The sequence below is a fragment of the Salmo salar genome, chromosome 16, assembly GCF_965601325.2.
Source record: "Salmo salar chromosome 16, fSalSal1, whole genome shotgun sequence".
In the NCBI taxonomy this organism is placed as follows: Eukaryota; Metazoa; Chordata; class Actinopteri; order Salmoniformes; family Salmonidae; genus Salmo; species Salmo salar.
In genome coordinates, this window is record NC_138306.1 from 56472296 (window position 1) to 56495077 (window position 22782).

The following is a 22782-nucleotide window of genomic DNA, read 5'->3' on the forward strand; positions in this document are numbered from 1 at the left end:
AGGGGGGATTCTGATTTAGAGGCGTTCAGTCATAATCCCACAGATGGCAGCATCGCACCATTGGCTCCTCAGCCAAGCCCATACACCAAATGTACTTGGGGGATCTGAGTGCGACTGCGACAGGTGGGTACGCTCCTTTTGAATTTCATCAGGTTGACATTCAGTGATCCGTGCCTGGTGCTTCTTCCGTTTGTTTTATCGGTCCGCAGCAAATCAATGGGCCTGGATGGTACTACCCACATCAGATGTAGGCCTCCCTCCCCAGACAAGCTGGAGATACCTCTCCCCACTTCGTAGGGCATGAGCCAGATCCATGCAATGTCCTATCACTGCGGGGCCAATGGGTTTAGTCTCCGCCTCAAGTCTAGTCAGCGTAGAGGAGACCTCCCCACCTACAATGTGTGGTGTCCCGCAATGAGGCAAGCCTGAGGCCTGGTAGTGTCAGCTAATGGTAAGGCACATGCCATTTCCACTACATGCTCCAAGGAGCATGGAGGAGATCTTCCACATAGAATGTGTAGAGTCCCGCACCCAGGCGGACCTGAGACCTGGCAGTGTCCATAACTGCTAAGAACATTCCATCTCAATTTAGTGCTCCACTGTTAGCGGGTCCAGCCGAAGCCAGCGTTCGATTCAAACATTCGCGGTTTAGAGTTAGCTAAGTATACGGGGGACGCGTGTTTTAAACGTTTCACCACAGCCACTCTGTGATCAGACTGATGCAAGTAAGTACACTATCAGCCATCTCCCAGGACTTAACTCTCCCCCTCCCAGCCAAAGCCAGGGATGCGTTCGAGCCATCATTCTCTGATTGGCTTCCTGTCAAGGTCAGGATTTGTTAACAAGAGCCGCGCAGCAAATCGTTGAGTCTGGTGGAACGCCCTCACATTTTCATGCTTGACCTAAAGCCCCATATTCCAGGACCGACTGCTGCCTTTCTGTTAACGATCAACAGCCGTCACCATCTGCAGGACTCTTTGCATACGGACTAGTACCGAGGTAACTCCCATTTGGTTTGCATCGTTAGCAACACCTGAAAACAGGTGGCATACAAGGAGGGATTGGAAGAGCCCTGCTTAGAGGGCTACCTCGTTATCTCCCTTACTAAGGCTCAGGACTCCTTAAGAGAGTCATTGTTACTCTCGGCATTTACCCGCGCTTCATTGAATTTCTGCCCAGTGCACTTCATTGAATTCAGAGCACTGGGCAGAAATCATATCACGTCAATACCCACCTCGGGCATTCGCGATGCTTGGTTTTAATTAAACAGTCGGATTCCCCTGGTCCACACCAGTTCTAAGTCAGCTGCTAGGCGCCGGCCGATACGACCCGCCGGAGACCCAGCGCGAACAGGGCTGGGGAGATCAACAAGAAGGATTTACACCCTGTCCCCCAGATTTTCAAGGGCCAGCGAGAGCTCACCGGACACCGCCGGAACTGCAACGCTTTACAGGGCTTGGGCCCCCTCTCGTAGCGAACCCATTCCAGGTTGCCATGCCCTTCACAAAGAAAAGAGAACTCTCCCCGGGGCTCCTGCCACCTTCTCCGGGATCGGTCGCGTTACCGCACTGGCCGCCTCGAGGCGCCCGTCTCCGCCAGTCCGTGGACATTCTGAAAGTAGTTTGAGGTCAGTAGGTCACAAATTAGGAAGTTTGAAAAATGTATGTAAAATCTTGTGAGATGATAATCGCTCTCCTGCAGTATTTGGACTACTTTGTTACATTGTCTCGTTTTCACTGCCTTGTCGATGACTGAGAGCTCCTCTTCGGCATGCCATGTTAAATAGTGCACGAATATATCTTTAACTTTATATCTTTAACTTTATATCTTTAACTATAACTATTGTACCGGTGTTCAGGGAACTCACAAAGCTAGCTACAAGGCTTTTAGTTAACTTCCCCCCCAGACAAGGACAGACACTGGAACAGTTCCACGCGCTTTTGTGCAAAACGTCAACAAGGAAGGAACGTCCTGCGGCTCCACATCTGGATTGTTCTTCTTCTTCAAAATAAAATGTAAGTAGCACTTCTGTAAATAGAGGGCGTAATCTACTGTTGATAGAATATTATTACAGTTTTGGAAGACGAGCGACAAAAATGTATTCAAACATTGAAAGCAGTGAGAACATTGCTTTGTTTTTAATCAAATGAAAGGAAAACACACAATCACATAACATGTATTTGATTAGACGTTTACACAACACTTGAATCAGAGGTAAAAAAAAAAAAAAATCATACTGTTTTTTTATTTATTTCAATTTTTTTTTATTCAACATATATCCATTAATTGTTCTTCCCTGATATCAAAGCTGACTTAAACTGACTTTCAGATAGCCATGTTATAATTTGTTCTTATGGCAGTGTTTTAGCCATGTTTGACTTTGCCAGAGACAATGTTTACAATGTTGATCCAGACTATGACCTTGCTATTATGGAAGCGTTTGAGCCATGTTATACTTTGCTTTTATGACAGTATCTGAGAGCATCTCTCAGGGCCTCCAGCACCATGTCAACACTGGCTTTGCTGCTGTTACCCCCCATCAGTCCCACACGCAGCACCTGAGGACAGAGACGGGACAGGTCAGTGAGCCGGTTGCACATAAGAGAAGGCATGGTCGAGCCCACACAACCAACCTGTTATTGCAGCAGTAGACCAAAAGTTGTTATCATTAGTAAAGAGGGCTGATGATCACGATCGTAGCTACTTAACCCATGGTCAAAGCAATGCATAATGGTTCATAAATGTACCACCTGCTCTCTACTATGACTGGTAACTCATCCAGAACTAAGAAGCAGCAGAAGTCCGTTCTGTGTCCCGGCTTGAGACGGCCTCAGTCCACTAACTCAGTGGTTCTCAACCTTTTTTGTTGTTGTTGCTCTACCCTTGAAGTAACTCACCTGGCCAACGGATGGTCCCAGTCCTCCAGAGATTTCTAGGTTGTGATTCTTCATGATGTAGCTGGTGATCTCCTTCCAGTCATATCCAGGGGGAGCTACTATAGTGGTTACCGTGGGCAACCTGGCGTTCTGGCGAATGGAACCATCAATGGAAAGAGGAGTGTTTAAGGTGTCTGAGTGTTTTGTTTTACAGTAAAACATATGGAAAGAGGAGTGTTTAAGGTGTCTGAGTGTTTTGTTTTACAGTAAAACATATGGAAAGAGGAGTGTTTAAGTGGTCTGAGTGTTTTGTTTTACAGTAAAACATATGGAAAGAGGAGTGTTTAAGGTGTCTGTGTTTTGTTTTACAGTAAAACATATGGAAAGAGGAGTGTTTAAGTGGTCTGAGTGTTTTTGTTTTACAGTAAAACATATGGAAAGAGGAGTGTTTAAGTGGTCTGAGTGTTTTTGTTTTACAGTAAAACATATGGAAAGAGGAGTGTTTAAGTGGTCTGAGTGTTTTGTTTTACAGTAAAACATATGGAAAGAGGAGTGTTTAAGGTGTCTGAGTGTTTTGTTTTACAGTAAAACATATGGAAAGAGGAGTGTTTAAGGTGTCTGAGTGTTTTGTTTTACAGTAAAACATATGGAAAGAGGAGTGTTTAAGGTGTCTGAGTGTTTTGTTTTACAGTAAAACATATGGAAAGAGGAGTGTTTAAGTGGTCTGAGTGTTTTGTTTTACAGTAAAACATATGGAAAGAGGAGTGTTTAAGGTGTCTGAGTGTTTTGTTTTACAGTAAAACATATGGAAAGAGGAGTGTTTAAGTGGTCTGTGTTTTGATTTACAGTAAAACATATGGAAAGAGGAGTGTTTAAGTGGTCTGAGTGTTTTGTTTTACAGTAAAACATATGGAAAGAGGAGTGTTTAAGTGGTCTGAGTGTTTTGTTTTACAGTAAAACATATGGAAAGAGGAGTTTTTAAGTGGTCTGTGTTTTGATTTACAGTAAAACATATGGAAAGAGGAGTGTTTAAGGTGTCTGAGTGTTTTGTTTTACAGTAAAACATATGGAAAGAGGAGTGTTTAAGTGGTCTGAGTGTTTTGTTTTACAGTAAAACATATGGAAAGAGGAGTTTTTAAGGGGTCTGAGTGTTTTGTTTTACAGTAAAACATATGGCCGTCTGCAATATATTTAACATACATCTGTTACAACACAGAATAAAGTTATAGCGTATGTGTAGTTAAATTATTGAATGTATATATTTATTTTCATTTGTACTTTAAATAGACTACAGTAAATAGTTTACAGTAAATCTCTTTAAGGTCTCTGATACTGACCTTGTTTTTCACAAACAGTTTGAGGCCCATGTTCTCTAGGCCTTCATGGAAGTATTCTGCTACTTCCCGATGTCTTTGCCAGGAGTTCTCCAGACCCTGGCAGAGAGTAGAGACACAGGTCTGTAATTTTATCATCACAAACACAACTACCGTTCGCTATGCTGCTATAACATATTCCCGTTTTTAATTATAGAGAGAGAGAGAGAGAGAGAGAGAGAGAGAGAGAATTTAAAACATACATCAGAGTGCTATGATATCATTTATCCCTGTGACTTATCGTATAAATCTATAAGTGGTAACTCTATCTAAGAGGGTGTGAATTGCATCATGATTTAGGAACCAGACTAAAGTCACCTGTTCAGCGAGGATAGCCAGACTCTCCCGGAGAGAGTAGAAGGCAGACACAGGCGCAGTGTGGTGGTATCTGTTCAAAGGAACAACAGGTCAGACTAAGTTCTGTCACTAATGATACATTATGCTTTACTTACGCTCTGAGCTGCGATTCCCTTGACATTCACAAGAGCATCATGTTAAACTGTGTTTTTGTCCAGGTAGATGATGTCATAGAATGTGGTGTTAGATGATGTCATAGAATGTGGTGTTAGATGATGTCATAGAATGTGGTGTTAGACGATGTGTTGGTGATACAAGACTCTGATGTAATGCATTATGGGAGTCTCACATTCTGGCAGGTTTGCCGTCACAACCCCAATAGTTTGCCAGCCAGGTCATGTCCAGGAAGAACGACACTGGCTTTGTTTTCCGATTGAATACTTTCTGGCTGGATAGAAGCAGAAAATAAGTGCTCATAGAAAAAATGTATTTCATAGGTTGTTACTGTTTAATTGCTTCGGAAATATCAGGTCATTTTTGTACCATTAAAAAGTGTATTTTTTTTTTTTTTTACATTTCTAAAGCTAGGGACTAGAACACCTTCCTCACCATGCTCTTTCACTGAAGGAAATGGGAGCAGTCCCAGGTGGGGCATTCAGGACCTTCTGTGAGCCAGAGTACAGGATGTCGATACCTGAAGAAAACACAACGAACCAAAATTAACTTGACTAGTTAAGTTTCAATCTGAAAATCTGTTAGCTCTTATGGAAGTACAATGAATTAAACTAGCAGTAATTGTCACGTCCTGACCAGTAAAGGGGTTAATTGTTATTATAGTTTGGTCAGGACGTGGCAGGGGGTATTTGTTTTATATGGTTCGGGGTGTGTGTGTGTATGTAGAGGGGTGTTTGGTTTATGTATTCCGGGGTTTTTGTCATTGTTCTACGTTAGTGTATTTCTATGTTCTGTCTAGTCATTTCTCTTTCTATGTTTAGGTAATTGGGGTTGGGGGCCTTCAATTGGAAGCAGCTGTCTATCGTTGCCTCTGATTGATGGTCCTATAAATAGGAATGTGTTTGTCATGGGATTTGTGGGAGGTTGTTCTTTGCACAGCTGTGTGTTGCCCTGCAAGACTGTTTGTCGTCCGGTTGTTTTATCTTGTTTTATTTATAAGTGTTCTAATAAAGTTAATATGAGCACTCAACCCCCTGCGCCTTGGTCCATCGACTACGACGACCGTTACAGTAATGCTATTTTCACATAGTTAAATAATAAGTATGTAGCAAAGTTACATGCAGGGTTATGGTGCATGACAATAGTCCAAAGTAGCTTCATAATAAGCATCAACACAGAGGAAAGCTTTCCCCCAGGGGCTTTAACTAGCTGTCCCCCAGGGGCTTTAACTAGCTGTCCCCCAGGGTCTTTAACTAGTTTTCCCCAGGGTTTTTAACTAGCTGTCCCCAGGGGCTTTAACTAGCTGTCCCCCAGGGGCTTTAACTAGCTGTCCCCCAGGGTCTTTAACTAGTTTTCCCCCAGGGTCTTTAACTAGTTTCCCCCAGGGTTTTTAACTAGTTTTCCCACAGGGTCTTTAACTAGCTGTCCCCCAGGGTCTTTAACTAGTTTTCCCCAGGGTTTTTAACTAGTTTTCCCCCAGGGGCTTTAACTAGCTTTCCCCCACGGTCTTTAACTAGTTTTCCCCCAGGGTCTTTAACTAGCTGTCCCCAGGGTCTTTAACTAGCTGTCCCCAGGGTTTTTAACTAGTTTTCCCCCAGGGTCTTTAACTAGCTGTCCCCCAGGGTCTTTAACTAGTTTTCCCCCAGGGTCTTTAACTAGTTTTCCCCAGGGTTTTTAACTAGTTTTCCCCCAGGGGCTTTAACTAGCTTTCCCCCAGGGTCTTTAACTAGTTTTCCCCCAGGGTCTTTAACTAGCTGTCCCCAGGGTCTTTAACTAGCTGTCCCCAGGGTTTTTAACTAGTTTTCCCCCAGGGTCTTTAACTAGCTGTCCCCCAGGGTCTTTAACTAGTTTTCCCCCAGGGTCTTTAACTAGTTTTCCCCTAGGGTCTTTAACTAGTTTTCCCCCAGGGTCTTTAACTAGTTTTCCCCCAGGGTCTTTAACTAGCTTTCCCCCAGGGACTTTAACTAGCTTTCCCCCAGGGTCTTTAACTAGCTTTCCCCCAGGGTCTTTAACTAGTTTTCCCCCGGGGGCTTTAACTAGCTTTCCCCCAGGGTCTTTAACTAGCTGTCCCCCAGGGTCTTTAACTAGTTTTCCCCCAGGGTCTTTAACTAGCTTTCCCCCAGGGTCTTTAACTAGTTTTCCCCCGGGGGCTTTAACTAGCTTTCCCCCGGGGTCTTTAACTAGCTTTCCCCCGGGGTCTTTAACTAGCTTTCCCCCAGGGTCTTTAACTAGTTTTCCCCCAGGGTCTTTAACTAGCTTTCCCCCAGGGTCTTTAACTAGCTTTCCCCCAGGGTCTTTAACTAGTTTTCCCCCAGGGTCTTTAACTAGCTTTCCCCCAGGGTCTTTAACTAGCTTTCCCCCAGGGTCTTTAACTAGCTTTCCCCCAGGGTCTTTAACTAGCTTTCCCCCAGGGTCTTTAACTAGCTTTCCCCCAGGGTCTTTAACTAGCTTTCCCCCAGGGTCTTTAACTAGTTTTCCCCCAGGGGCTTTAACTAGCTGTCCCCAGGGTCTTTAACTAGCTGTCCCCCAGGGTCTTTAACTAGCTGTCCCCAGGGTCTTTAACTAGCTGTCCCCAGGGTCTTTAACTAGCTGTCCCCAGGGTCTTTAACTAGCTTTCCCCCAGGGACTTTAACTAGTTTCCCCCCAGGGTCTTTAACTAGCTGTCCCCAGGGTCTTTAACTAGCTGTCCCCAGGGTCTTTAACTAGCTGTCCCCCAGGGTCTTTAACTAGCTGTCCCCAGGGTCTTTAACTAGGTGGTCTTGATAAACCTGTCTGTGTATCCGGGAGCAACGTGTGTGATCTTTGCTCATCCCTCTCAACAGGAACTCTGTTATTCCTGCAGGGTCCTTGTGCTATTTGCTACAGGGTCATTACAACACCATCACGTATTTGTCCATGCAAAGTGGGGCACCTCCCTTTTATACCTTATTTGTCCAAGCAAAGTGGGGCACCTCCCTTTTATACCTTGTTTGTCCATGTAAAGTGGGGCACCTCCCATTTATACCTTATTTGTCTATGTAAAGTGGGGCACCTCCCATTTATACCTTGTTTGTCCATGTAAAGTGGGGCACCTCCCTTTTATACCTTGTTTGTCCATGTAAAGTGGGGCACCTCCCATTGAAGCCACACAGTCAACGAGAAACAGACAGTTGTGCCTTGCAGAAAGAAAGGAGAGGCACTACTTCATAACAAATGATTCACTGGTACCGTATGATATCTGTTGGGTTTTATAAGCATTTATATTGACATGGAAGCTGAAGAGGTGGGTTAAGGGCTCTTACTTGTGACATATGTCTCCAATGCCATCGAGTGGATGAACTACTCCTGTGGAGGATTCTCCGTGGGTGAGGAAGAACAGCACAGGCTTGTGTTTGGCCAGGGCCTGGGGTGAAACAATGACAGGACAGATCAGGATGAAATGGGCCCTGGTCTAAAGTAATACACTACATAGGGAATAGGGCCCTGGTCTAAAGGAATACACTACATAGGGAATAGGGCCCTGGTCTAAAGTAATACACTACATAGGTAATAGGGCCCTGGTCTAAAGTAATACACTACATAGGGAATAGGGCCCTGGTCTAAAGTAATACACTACATAGGGAATAGGGCCCTGGTCTAAAGGAATATACTACATAGGGAATAGGGCCCTGGTCTAAAGTAATACACTACATAGGGAATAGGGTTCCACTTGGGACACACTTATGGTGTATTGGATAGTAGCAATTTGGTATATTTATACCTACTGATGAAGGTTAGGGTAGGAGTCTCTATACCTACTGATGAAGGTTAGGGTAGGAGTCTCTATACCTATTGATGAAGGTTAGGGTAGGAGTATCTATAGATGAAGGTTAGGGTAGGAGTATATATAGATGAAGGTTAGGGTAGGATTATCTATACCTACTGATGAAGGTTAGGGTAGAAGTATCTATACCTACTGATGAAGGTTAGGGTAGGAGTATCTATAGATGAATGTTAGGGTAGATGTCTCTATAGATGAAGGTTAGGGTAGGAGTATCTATAGATGAAGGTTAGGGTAGGAGTATATATAGATGAAGGTTAGGGTAGGAGTATCTATAGATGAAGGTTAGGGTAGGAGTCTCTATAGATGAAGGTTAGGGTAGGAGTCTCTATAGATGAAGGTTAGGGTAGAGTATCTATAGACGAAGGTTAGGGTAGGAAGAAGGATTTACACCCTGTCCCCCAGATTTTCAAGGGCCAGCGAGAGCTCACCGGACACCGCCGGAACTGCAACGCTTTACAGGGCTTGGGCCCCCTCTCGTAGCGAACCCATTCCAGGTTGCCATGCCCTTCACAAAGAAAAGAGAACTCTCCCCGGGGCTCCTGCCAGCTTCTCCGGGATCGGTCGCGTTACCGCACTGGCCGCCTCGAGGCGCCCGTCTCCGCCAGTCCGTGGACATTCTGAAAGTAGTTTGAGGTCAGTAGGTCACAAATTAGGAAGTTTGAAAAATGTATGTAAAATCTTGTGAGATGATAATCGCTCTCCTGCAGTATTTGGACTACTTTGTTACATTGTCTCGTTTTCACTGCCTTGTCGATGACTGAGAGCTCCTCTTCGGCATGCCATGTTAAATAGTGCACGAATATATCTTTAACTTTATATCTTTAACTTTATATCTTTAACTATAACTATTGTACCGGTGTTCAGGGAACTCACAAAGCTAGCTACAAGGCTTTTAGTTAACTTCCCCCCCAGACAAGGACAGACACTGGAACAGTTCCACGCGCTTTTGTGCAAAACGTCAACAAGGAAGGAACGTCCTGCGGCTCCACATCTGGATTGTTCTTCTTCTTCAAAATAAAATGTAAGTAGCACTTCTGTAAATAGAGGGCGTAATCTACTGTTGATAGAATATTATTACAGTTTTGGAAGACGAGCGACAAAAATGTATTCAAACATTGAAAGCAGTGAGAACATTGCTTTGTTTTTAATCAAATGAAAGGAAAACACACAATCACATAACATGTATTTGATTAGACGTTTACACAACACTTGAATCAGAGGTAAAAAAAAAAAAAAATCATACTGTTTTTTTATTTATTTCAATTTTTTTTTATTCAACATATATCCATTAATTGTTCTTCCCTGATATCAAAGCTGACTTAAACTGACTTTCAGATAGCCATGTTATAATTTGTTCTTATGGCAGTGTTTTAGCCATGTTTGACTTTGCCAGAGACAATGTTTACAATGTTGATCCAGACTATGACCTTGCTATTATGGAAGCGTTTGAGCCATGTTATACTTTGCTTTTATGACAGTATCTGAGAGCATCTCTCAGGGCCTCCAGCACCATGTCAACACTGGCTTTGCTGCTGTTACCCCCCATCAGTCCCACACGCAGCACCTGAGGACAGAGACGGGACAGGTCAGTGAGCCGGTTGCACATAAGAGAAGGCATGGTCGAGCCCACACAACCAACCTGTTATTGCAGCAGTAGACCAATAGTTGTTATCATTAGTAAAGAGGGCTGATGATCACGATCGTAGCTACTTAACCCATGGTCAAAGCAATGCATAATGGTTCATAAATGTACCACCTGCTCTCTACTATGACTGGTAACTCATCCAGAACTAAGAAGCAGCAGAAGTCCGTTCTGTGTCCCGGCTTGAGACGGCCTCAGTCCACTAACTCAGTGGTTCTCAACCTTTTTTGTTGTTGTTGCTCTACCCTTGAAGTAACTCACCTGGCCAACGGATGGTCCCAGTCCTCCAGAGATTTCTAGGTTGTGATTCTTCATGATGTAGCTGGTGATCTCCTTCCAGTCATATCCAGGGGGAGCTACTATAGTGGTTACCGTGGGCAACCTGGCGTTCTGGCGAATGGAACCATCAATGGAAAGAGGAGTGTTTAAGGTGTCTGAGTGTTTTGTTTTACAGTAAAACATATGGAAAGAGGAGTGTTTAAGGTGTCTGAGTGTTTTGTTTTACAGTAAAACATATGGAAAGAGGAGTGTTTAAGTGGTCTGAGTGTTTTGTTTTACAGTAAAACATATGGAAAGAGGAGTGTTTAAGGTGTCTGAGTGTTTTGTTTTACAGTAAAACATATGGAAAGAGGAGTGTTTAAGGTGTCTGAGTGTTTTGTTTTACAGTAAAACATATGGAAAGAGGAGTGTTTAAGTGGTCTGAGTGTTTTGTTTTACAGTAAAACATATGGAAAGAGGAGTGTTTAAGGTGTCTGAGTGTTTTGTTTTACAGTAAAACATATGGAAAGAGGAGTGTTTAAGTGGTCTGTGTTTTGATTTACAGTAAAACATATGGAAAGAGGAGTGTTTAAGTGGTCTGAGTGTTTTGTTTTACAGTAAAACATATGGAAAGAGGAGTGTTTAAGGTGTCTGAGTGTTTTGTTTTACAGTAAAACATATGGAAAGAGGAGTGTTTAAGTGGTCTGTGTTTTGATTTACAGTAAAACATATGGAAAGAGGAGTGTTTAAGTGGTCTGTGTTTTGATTTACAGTAAAACATATGGAAAGAGGAGTGTTTAAGTGGTCTGTGTTTTGATTTACAGTAAAACATATGGAAAGAGGAGTGTTTAAGTGGTCTGAGTGTTTTGTTTTACAGTAAAACATATGGAAAGAGGAGTGTTTAAGTGGTCTGTGTTTTGATTTACAGTAAAACATATGGAAAGAGGAGTGTTTAAGTGGTCTGAGTGTTTTGTTTTACAGTAAAACATATGGAAAGAGGAGTGTTTAAGTGGTCTGAGTGTTTTGTTTTACAGTAAAACATATGGAAAGAGGAGTGTTTAAGTGGTCTGTGTTTTGATTTACAGTAAAACATATGGAAAGAGGAGTGTTTAAGTGGTCTGAGTGTTTTGTTTTACAGTAAAACATATGGAAAGAGGAGTGTTTAAGGTGTCTGAGTGTTTTGTTTTACAGTAAAACATATGGCCGTCTGCAATATATTTAACATACTTCTGTTACAACACAGAATAAAGTTATAGCGTAGGTGTAGTTAAATTATTGAATGTATATATTTATTTTCATTTGTACTTTAAATAGACTACAGTAAATAGTTTACAGTAAATCTCTTTAAGGTCTCTGATACTGACCTTGTTTTTCACAAACAGTTTGAGGCCCATGTTCTCTAGGCCTTCATGGAAGTATTCTGCTACTTCCCGATGTCTTTGCCAGGAGTTCTCCAGACCCTGGCAGAGAGTAGAGACACAGGTCTGTAATTTTATCATCACAAACACAACTACCGTTCGCTATGCTGCTATAACATATTCCCGTTTTTAATTATAGAGAGAGAGAGAGAGAGAGAGAGAGAGAGAGAGAATTTAAAACATACATCAGAGTGCTATGATATAATTTATGCCTGTGACTTATCGTATAAATCTATAAGTGGTAACTCTATCTAAGAGGGTGTGAATTGCATCATGATTTAGGAACCAGACTAAAGTCACCTGTTCAGCGAGGATAGCCAGACTCTCCCGGAGAGAGTAGAAGGCAGACACAGGCGCAGTGTGGTGGTATCTGTTCAAAGGAACAACAGGTCAGACTAAGTTCTGTCACTAATGATACATTCTGCTTTACTTACGCTCTGAGCTGCGATTCCCTTGACATTCACAAGAGCATCATGTTAAACTGTGTTTTTGTCCAGGTAGATGATGTCATAGAATGTGGTGTTAGATGATGTCATAGAATGTGGTGTTAGATGATGTCATAGAATGTGGTGTTAGACGATGTGTTGGTGATACAAGACTCTGATGTAATGCATTATGGGAGTCTCACATTCTGTCAGGTTTGCCGTCACAACCCCAATAGTTTGCCAGCCAGGTCATGTCCAGGAAGAACGACACTGGCTTTGTTTTCCGATTGAATACTTTCTGGCTGGATAGAAGCAGAAAATAAGTGCTCATAGAAAAAATGTATTTCATAGGTTGTTACTGTTTAATTGCTTCGGAAATATCAGGTCATTTTTGTACCATTAAAAAGTGTATTTTTTTTTTTTTTACATTTCTAAAGCTAGGGACTAGAACACCTTCCTCACCATGCTCTTTCACTGAAGGAAATGGGAGCAGTCCCAGGTGGGGCATTCAGGACCTTCTGTGAGCCAGAGTACAGGATGTCGATACCTGAAGAAAACACAACGAACCAAAATTAACTTGACTAGTTAAGTTTCAATCTGAAAATCTGTTAGCTCTTATGGAAGTACAATGAATTAAACTAGCAGTAATTGTCACGTCCTGACCAGTAAAGGGGTTAATTGTTATTATAGTTTGGTCAGGACGTGGCAGGGGGTATTTGTTTTATATGGTTCGGGGTGTGTGTGTGTATGTAGAGGGGTGTTTGGTTTATGTATTCCGGGGTTTTTGTCATTGTTCTACGTTAGTGTATTTCTATGTTCTGTCTAGTCATTTCTCTTTCTATGTTTAGGTAATTGGGGTTGGGGGCCTTCAATTGGAAGCAGCTGTCTATCGTTGCCTCTGATTGATGGTCCTATAAATAGGAATGTGTTTGTCATGGGATTTGTGGGAGGCTGTGTGTTGCCTGCAAGACTGTTTGTCGGCCGTTTGTTTGGTCTTGTTTTATTTATAAGTGTTCTAATAAAGTTAATATGAGCACTCCACACCCTGCGCCTTGGTCCATCGACTACGACGACCGTTACAGTAATGCTATTTTCACATAGTTAAATAATAAGTATGTAGCAAAGTTATATGCAGGGTTATGGTGCATGACAATAGTCCAAAGTAGCTTCATAATAAGCATCAACACAGAGGAAAGCTTTCCCCCAGGGGCTTTAACTAGCTGTCCCCCAGGGGCTTTAACTAGCTGTCCCCCAGGGTCTTTAACTAGTTTTCCCCTGGGTTTTTAACTAGCTTTCCCCCAGGGTCTTTAACTAGTTTCCCCCAGGGTTTTTAACTAGTTTTCCCACAGGGTCTTTAACTAGCTGTCCCCCAGGGTCTTTAACTAGTTTTCCCCAGGGTTTTTAACTAGTTTTCCCCCAGGGGCTTTAACTAGCTTTCCCCCAGGGTCTTTAACTAGTTTTCCCCCAGGGTCTTTAACTAGCTGTCCCCAGGGTCTTTAACTAGCTGTCCCCAGGGTTTTTAACTAGTTTTCCCCCAGGGTCTTTAACTAGCTGTCCCCCAGGGTCTTTAACTAGTTTTCCCCCAGGGTCTTTAACTAGTTTTCCCCAGGGTTTTTAACTAGTTTTCCCCCAGGGGCTTTAACTAGTTTTCCCCAGGGTTTTTAACTAGTTTTCCCCCAGGGGCTTTAACTAGCTTTCCCCCAGGGTCTTTAACTAGTTTTCCCCCAGGGTCTTTAACTAGCTGTCCCCAGGGTCTTTAACTAGCTGTCCCCAGGGTTTTTAACTAGTTTTCCCCCAGGGTCTTTAACTAGTTTTCCCCCAGGGTCTTTAACTAGCTTTCCCCCAGGGTCTTTAACTAGTTTTCCCCCGGGGGCTTTAACTAGCTTTCCCCCGGGGTCTTTAACTAGCTTTCCCCCAGGGTCTTTAACTAGCTTTCCCCCAGGGTCTTTAACTAGCTTTCCCCCAGGGTCTTTAACTAGTTTTCCCCTGGGTTTTTAACTAGCTTTCCCCCAGGGTCTTTAACTAGTTTCCCCCAGGGTTTTTAACTAGTTTTCCCACAGGGTCTTTAACTAGCTGTCCCCCAGGGTCTTTAACTAGTTTTCCCCAGGGTTTTTAACTAGTTTTCCCCCAGGGGCTTTAACTAGCTTTCCCCCAGGGTCTTTAACTAGTTTTCCCCCAGGGTCTTTAACTAGCTGTCCCCAGGGTCTTTAACTAGCTGTCCCCTGGGTTTTTAACTAGCTTTCCCCCAGGGTCTTTAACTAGTTTCCCCCAGGGTTTTTAACTAGTTTTCCCACAGGGTCTTTAACTAGCTGTCCCCCAGGGTCTTTAACTAGTTTTCCCCAGGGTTTTTAACTAGTTTTCCCCCAGGGGCTTTAACTAGCTTTCCCCCAGGGTCTTTAACTAGTTTTCCCCCAGGGTCTTTAACTAGCTGTCCCCAGGGTCTTTAACTAGCTGTCCCCAGGGTTTTTAACTAGTTTTCCCCCAGGGTCTTTAACTAGCTGTCCCCCAGGGTCTTTAACTAGTTTTCCCCCAGGGTCTTTAACTAGTTTTCCCCAGGGTTTTTAACTAGTTTTCCCCCAGGGGCTTTAACTAGCTTTCCCCCAGGGTCTTTAACTAGTTTTCCCCCAGGGTCTTTAACTAGCTGTCCCCAGGGTCTTTAACTAGCTGTCCCCAGGGTTTTTAACTAGTTTTCCCCCAGGGTCTTTAACTAGCTGTCCCCCAGGGTCTTTAACTAGTTTTCCCCTAGGGTCTTTAACTAGTTTTCCCCCAGGGTCTTTAACTAGCTTTCCCCCAGGGACTTTAACTAGCTTTCCCCCAGGGTCTTTAACTAGCTTTCCCCCAGGGTCTTTAACTAGTTTTCCCCCGGGGGCTTTAACTAGCTTTCCCCCAGGGTCTTTAACTAGCTGTCCCCCAGGGTCTTTAACTAGTTTTCCCCCAGGGTCTTTAACTAGCTTTCCCCCAGGGTCTTTAACTAGTTTTCCCCCGGGGGCTTTAACTAGCTTTCTCCCGGGGTCTTTAACTAGCTTTCCCCCAGGCTCTTTAACTAGCTTTCCCCCAGGGTCTTTAACTAGCTTTCCCCCAGGGTCTTTAACTAGTTTTCCCCCAGGGTCTTTAACTAGCTTTCCCCCAGGGTCTTTAACTAGCTTTCCCCCAGGGTCTTTAACTAGCTTTCCCCCAGGGTCTTTAACTAGCTTTCCCCCAGGGTCTTTAACTAGCTTTCCCCCAGGGTCTTTAACTAGTTTTCCCCCAGGGGCTTTAACTAGCTGTCCCCAGGGTCTTTAACTAGCTGTCCCCCAGGGTCTTTAACTAGCTGTCCCCAGGGACTTTAACTAGTTTCCCCCCAGGGTCTTTAACTAGCTGTCCCCAGGGTCTTTAACTAGCTGTCCCCAGGGTCTTTAACTAGCTGTCCCCCATGGTCTTTAACTAGCTGTCCCCAGGGTCTTTAACTAGGTGGTCTTGATAAACCTGTCTGTGTATCCGGGAGCAACGTGTGTGATCTTTGCTCATCCCTCTCAACAGGAACTCTGTTATTCCTGCAGGGTCCTTGTGCTATTTGCTACAGGGTCATTACAACACCATCACGTATTTGTCCATGCAAAGTGGGGCACCTCCCTTTTATACCTTATTTGTCCAAGCAAAGTGGGGCACCTCCCTTTTATACCTTGTTTGTCCATGTAAAGTGGGGCACCTCCCATTTATACCTTATTTGTCCATGTAAAGTGGGGCACCTCCCATTTATACCTTGTTTGTCCATGTAAAGTGGGGCACCTCCCTTTTATACCTTGTTTGTCCATGTAAAGTGGGGCACCTCCCATTGAAGCCACACAGTCAACGAGAAACAGACAGTTGTGCCTTGCAGAAAGAAAGGAGAGGCACTACTTCATAACAAATGATTCACTGGTACCGTATGATATCTGTTGGGTTTTATAAGCATTTATATTGACATGGAAGCTGAAGAGGTGGGTTAAGGGCTCTTACTTGTGACATATGTCTCCAATGCCATCGAGTGGATGAACTACTCCTGTGGAGGATTCTCCGTGGGTGAGGAAGAACAGCACAGGCTTGTGTTTGGCCAGGGCCTGGGGTGAAACAATGACAGGACAGATCAGGATGAAATGGGCCCTGGTCTAAAGTAATACACTACATAGGGAATAGGGCCCTGGTCTAAAGGAATACACTACATAGGGAATAGGGCCCTGGTCTAAAGTAATACACTACATAGGTAATAGGGCCCTGGTCTAAAGTAATACACTACATAGGGAATAGGGCCCTGGTCTAAAGTAATACACTACATAGGGAATAGGGCCCTGGTCTAAAGGAATATACTACATAGGGAATAGGGCCCTGGTCTAAAGTAATACACTACATAGGGAATAGGGCCCTGGTCTAAAGGAATATACTACATAGGGAATAGGGCCCTGGTCTAAAGTAATACACTACATAGGGAATAGGGTTCCACTTGGGACACACTTATGGTGTATTGGATAGTAGCAATTTGGTATATTTATACCTACTGATGAAGGTTAGGGTAGGAGTCTCTATACCTACTGATGAAGGTTAGGGTAGGAGTCTCATACCTACGATGAAGGTTAGGGTAGGATTATCTATACCTACTGATGAAGGTTAGGGTAGAAGTATCTATACCTACTGATGAAGGTTAGGGTAGGAGAATCTATAGATGAAGGTTAGGGTAGGAGTATCTATAGATGAAGGTTAGGGTAGGAGTATATATAGATGAAGGTTAGGGTAGGATTATCTATACCTACTGATGAAGGTTAGGGTAGAAGTATCTATACCTACTGATGAAGGTTAGGGTAGGAGTATCTATAGATGAATGTTAGGGTAGATGTCTCTATAGATGAAGGTTAGGGTAGGAGTATCTATAGATGAAGGTTAGGGTAGGAGTATATATAGATGAAGGTTAGGGTAGGAGTATCTATACCTACTGATGAAGGTTAGGGTAGAAGTATCTATACCTACTGATGAAGGTTAGGGTAGGAGTATCTATAGATGAATGTTAGGGTAGATGTCTCTATAGATGAAGGTTAGGGTAGGAGTATCTATAGATGAAGGTTAGGGTAGGAGTATATATAGATGAAGGTTAGGGTAGGAGTATCTATACCTACTGATGAAGGTTAGGGTAGGAGTCTCTATAGATGAAGGTTAGGGTAGAGTATCTATAGACGAAGGTTAGGGTAGGAGTCTCTATAGATGAAGGTTAGGGTATGAGAAGATCAAATGAGAGGTGTGTCATTACCTGATCAATCTCTTCACTGGTGAAAACCCCCCCTGCAGTTGTCACAATGGAATTAACTTTGGCACCTGTTGGGTTGATGAGAAATGTATTATGTAAATCACAAATGTATCAATTTAAAGGGAACTTCCTCAATGGGCAAAGCAACTGTATTTGAAACGAGGTCTTTATAACCAGGTGTGCTCAAAGGTTCATATTTGTGTCACAGGCGTGTAAATAGGGTGAAACTGCTAGCTAGTTAGCGATGCACGCTAGTAGCGTTTCAGTTGGTGACCTCACTCGCTCTGAGACCTTGAACTAGTTGTTACCCTTGCTCTGCTAAGGCTGTGGCTGATCCCTGAAGGCAGTTGTTGATGTGTTCAGAGGGTCCCTGGTTCAAACCCAGGTTGGGGCGAGGAGAGGGACAGAAGTAACACTTTTACAGGCAATGGTCATGGTTACGCAATGACATCTACTATATAGACCAGGACCCATAAAGCACTGCTGCTGACCAGGACCCATAGTGCACTGCTGCTGACCAGGACCCATAGTGCACTGCTGCTGACCAGGACCCATAGTGCACTGCTGTTGACCAGGACCCATAGAGCACTGCTGCTGACCAGGACCCATAGTGCACTGCTGCTGACCAGGACCCATAGAGCACTGCTGCTGACCAGGACCCATAGAGCACTGCTGCTGACCAGGACCCATAGTGCACTGCTGCTGACCAGGACCCATAGTGCACTGCTGCTGACCAGGACCCATAGTGCACTGTTGTTGACCAGGACCCATAGTGCACTGCTGCTGACCAGGACCCATAGTGCACTGCTGCTGACCAGGACCCATAGTGCACTGCTGTCGACCACGACCCATAGTGCACTGCTGTTGACCAGGACCCATAGTGCACTGCTGTCGACCACGACCCATAGTGCACTGCTGTCGACCACGACCCATAGTGCACTGCTGCTGACCAGGACCCATAGTGCACTGCTGCTGACCAGGACCCATAGAGCACTGTTGTCGACTACGACCCATAGTGCACTGCTGCTGACCAGGACCCATAGTGCACTGCTGTTGACCAGGACCCATAGTGCACTGCTGTTGACCAGGACCCATAGAGCACTGCTGTTGACCACGACCCATAGAGCACTGCTGTCGACCACGACTCATAGAGCACTGCTGTCGACCACGACCCATAGTGCTCTTGTCAAAAAAAGGGAACAGGGGGCCATTTGGAACATATCCCCATAACAATCAAGTACCTATCCTCTCTGCCATCTCCGCTGCCCGTTCTCCCCAGATCCCGTTGACCGCGGTGAGAACCCCTTCCCCTGGCTCTACGGCGTTGAAGATGGCACACTCCATGGCCGTGTGTCCTGTGCCACTCACTGCTATCGTCATGTTGTTCTGGGTCTGGAAGGCATATTGGATCCCGCTCTTGATGTCACTCATTATCTAGAATACCAACAAACACACAGTAAAGAGATGATTGTGGGACCAAGAGTCTGTGTGGTAGACACTGAGTATTAGGACGTGTACTGTATGTGTTATGTCTAGTGTACGGTCTCTATTGTGTATACTGCAGTACTGTGTGTCTAAGACAATTTTCCCCCTCGGGATATAAAACTTCATCCGATACTACGTCTCATATAATGATTTGGTATGTTTGTCTCAACACTGTAATAGGTTCGATGGGTTGTCAAAACAGATTTAAAACACACATCACTTTTTCATCAGTTGAACGCAGAGCCGCCTCTTCCTATACGCAGACTACATGCTGTGTTTAGGGCAACGCGGACGACCCAAATGTAGTTATTTACATATTTTTTTAACTCAGTCGGGGGTCTCAACTTACTGTTGAAAGATAGAAAAATAGAATACACATGTTGCATCAGAAGTTTTCCAGTTGTTATGTCAGTAGCTCAATTAGTCCATGTCAGCTAACATGTTTTTGATTGCTAGGTAAGGTAGCTGCCTAGAGCTTGTAGGCCTAATCATCGCCATGCCGACCGGGCACGCAAGGCAAGTGCTCAAGGGCCCTGAACTCCAGGGGGACCCCCATTTTGATAGTCATTCTCACACAGATATCATATGAACAATGGCATAAGTCATGGCAAGAATGTGAAGAATTGCACTTTACACTAACCAGGCTTCCATCCAATTATTTTAATTTAACCTTTTATTTAAACTAGGCAAGTCGGTTAAGAACACATTGTTATTTACAATGACACCTTGCCAGGGAACAGCAGGTTAACTGCCTTGTTCATGGGCAGAACGACAGATTTTTACCTTGTCAGCTCAGGGATTTGATCCAGCAACCTTTCAGTTACTGGCCCAACACTCTAACCACTAGGCTACCCTGCAATGACAGGCCTGATGGAATCAGCAGATTGGTTGGTAAACTTTCCAAAATGTCATCAAATTAAATACACTAGACAAGGTGGGATCTTTTTGTGTCAGTAAAATTAATTATGCGAAAAATAATATATTGATATAATAACCAAAGTAAACTTGGAGTCACGCAATGATATTGTGTGGTCGTCCCACTACGACTCGGGAAACCATGCAGTTTATTAGATAATAACTTCTGATGAAATTCACAGGGTGGTGAAAGTGCACAGTGAAGAGCTTGATGCTCCTTTCCAATAAATATCGAGGGTCTAATGACTTGAGGATCGATCCTTGGCTGCCATTTGACAAATAAAAATAATATCACTCTCATTCATAATAATCTCATAATGTAGGTAACCTACCCACCCTGTATCTGCAAGCTGTTGGCTAGAGCGTGCCTGCCAAGACCAGAGTGGGCACCATCGCTATTTAACACAATTTATTTTGGTGACAAAACCATCAGTAGAGTTGAAAATGCGATGGAAACCCATTTAAAAAAAAAAAAAAGCGGTACATGGGAATTTTTATGTGCACTACGTCACTACACACATCCTTTTATCCGCCACAAGTCAATTTGATGGAAACATCACTGGTGGGAAAAATGTGCATATTGTTTCTATGCAGATTATAGAATCTTCGCATGAAAATCTGTCCCCAATTGGATGGAAACCTACAGTGAGGGAAAAAAGTTTTTGATCCCCTGCTTATTTTGTACGTTTGCCCACTGACAAAGAAATGATCAGTCTATAATTTTAATGGTATGTTTATTTGAACGGTGAGAGACAGAATAAACAACAACAGAAATCCAGAAAAACGCATGTCAAAAATGTTATAAAATGATTTGCATTTTAATGAGGGAAATAAGTATTTGACCCCCTCTCAATCAAAAAGATTTCTGGCTCCCAGGTGTCTTTTATACAGGTAACGAGCTGAATATATATATATATATATATATATATCGATAATATTATAAGCCTTTTCTAAAATATCCAATTTAACCATTTAGGTATATGCGTAAATCCTGCATAAAAGTAAAAATGTTTTTGCATGGTTACCTTAAGTTGAGATTGATTGTTCATAATCAAATTTTGTAGACCTACCTCGAGCATTTCTGGATGCATGTGACCGATGATGGGCTCGGCCCCTGCCGCTAAGATGCGAGGAGGAACATTGGACGGCCCGGGTCCAAACATGTGTCGCCGCGGAGCCACAAAGGTTTTCTGGAGACATTTTGGTGGTGGGACGGAGACGGACGACATGGCTCTAGCTGGTCTTGTTGGCAGTGTGGATATGATACAATTGCACCGTCTGAACTCTGAGTCTGTAAGCAGCCTGACAGACGCACACCTCTCATCTGACAAAAGAGGACTTTTAAAACCCCTCCCACTTCTACGTTTTGATTTGCGTACTGTTTTGACTGCGAGGATTTCCGTTCAAGCAAACCTTTCGTTGTTTACTCCTGAAAATTTTTTTTTTTAATTTGATCAGAATGTATAAAACCATGTATTACACACTTTTTTTCTTTTTCAGGTCACATGTTTGTTCCCGGGTAATGTATTCACACCATTGTTCAACACACATTTACAAGGGTTAATCATTAACCACCATTGCTTCAGTAGGTCATAGAATTATATCACAACACTGTAGGAAGAATTCAGCACACACTCACTTTTTTCATTTCAATCAAATGGTATTTATTTAATAAGGACCTTGATACTTGTGTAATAAAACATAAATATATATATATTATTTTTTGTGATCATGTGATTCTGCCCTGGTGTTTTGTTTTGTTTTGTGATGAGCTGATATGGTTTCCTTGATCACTCCAATGTGTCTGTTTGGACAGTGGTTACTCAGTGACACAGAGAGGCAGTGAACAGGCACAGGAGACCAATCCTCCCCCCTCCAACTCTTCTCTACTTCCTAAACCGTTATCCCGTGGAATCGAGTCAATTCAGGGGGGGGGGGGGGGATGTTGTAAAGACTCTCAGTGGACTTTTGTTTATTTAAACACCTTGCATGTTGCAACACCAGTGAAGCATCTGTACCCCCACCCCCATACCCCACGGTCCATTCATTTAGAGTGTTGGGCCATTAACCGAAAGTCACTGGTTCGAATGCCTGAGCCGAAAAAGTGAAAAAAATCGGTCGATGTCGCCTTGAGCAAGGCACTTTGCTCCAGGGGCGCCGTACTACTATGTCTGACCCTGTAAAACAACACATTACACTGCACCTATCCGTTGTATGTGCCAATAAAATCTTTTTTGTATTTATTTTGTCGAGGATAGTCAGTATCATGCTTTGCCATTGTTTTCCAAGGAGTCACAGTCTAGATTTCTGAAAGTACACTACTTTCCAATTCCAATTCATTTCAGTCTACTTCCTGAATTGTATTTAAATTTGTTGATTTTTATTTGGATCCCCATTAGCTGATGCCATGGTGACAGCTAGTCAGTCTTCCTGGGGTCCGACACATAACGAAAAGACATTACAGACAAATACTTTACAATTTACATGCACTACCGTTCAAAAGTTTGGGGGTCACTGAGAAATGTTCTTTGTTTTTGAATAAAAAGCAAATTTTTTTGTCCGTTTAAAATAACAAATTGATCAGAAATACAGCGTAGACATTGTTAATGTTGTAAATGACTATTGTAGCTGGAAACGGCTGATTTTGTAATGGAATATCTACATAGGCGTACAGAGGCTCATTATCAGCAACCATCCAGGTTTATCATTTTAAAAGGCTAATTTATCATTAGAAAACCCTTTTGCAATTATGTTAGCAGAGCTGAAAACTGTTGTTCTGATTAAAGAAGCAATACAACTGGTCTTCTATAGTCTAATTGAGTATCTGGAGCATCAGCATTTGTGGGTTTGGTTACAGGCTCAA

The 22782-nt window shown here is 43.3% G+C and overlaps 2 protein-coding genes across 3 annotated transcripts; both read right to left on the reverse strand.

Annotated features, from left to right (window-relative positions):
• Positions 1-2099: 2099 nt before the first annotated feature.
• Positions 2100-9373, reverse strand: LOC106574202 (alanine--glyoxylate aminotransferase). 2 transcript variants are annotated; one of them, XM_082962785.1, is made up of 9 exons: positions 8951-9373; positions 8002-8102; positions 7805-7875; positions 5156-5240; positions 4896-4994; positions 4568-4637; positions 4214-4309; positions 2898-3026; positions 2100-2558 (listed from the first exon to the last, which is right to left on the reverse strand). In XM_082962785.1, exons 3-9 carry the CDS (start codon positions 7836-7838, stop codon positions 2451-2453), a joined length of 621 nt encoding a protein of 206 aa, XP_082818911.1. In that variant the 5' UTR covers positions 7839-7875; positions 8002-8102; positions 8951-9373; the 3' UTR covers positions 2100-2450. The 2 variants fall into 2 exon arrangements, with proteins under 2 accessions (XP_082818911.1, XP_082818912.1); XM_082962786.1 differs by lacking the exons at positions 7805-7875; positions 8002-8102; positions 8951-9373 and adding an exon at positions 7685-7735.
• A 254-nt stretch (positions 9374-9627) lies between these two features.
• Positions 9628-21338, reverse strand: LOC106598957 (alanine--glyoxylate aminotransferase). The gene is made up of 11 exons (XM_082962784.1): positions 20990-21338; positions 18761-18953; positions 17523-17587; positions 16244-16344; positions 16047-16117; positions 12728-12812; positions 12469-12567; positions 12141-12210; positions 11787-11882; positions 10426-10554; positions 9628-10086 (listed from the first exon to the last, which is right to left on the reverse strand). The coding sequence occupies exons 1-11, from the start codon at positions 21146-21148 to the stop codon at positions 9979-9981; spliced, it is 1176 nt and encodes a 391-aa protein (XP_082818910.1). The 5' UTR covers positions 21149-21338; the 3' UTR covers positions 9628-9978.
• Between the last annotated feature and the right edge of the window lie 1444 nt (positions 21339-22782).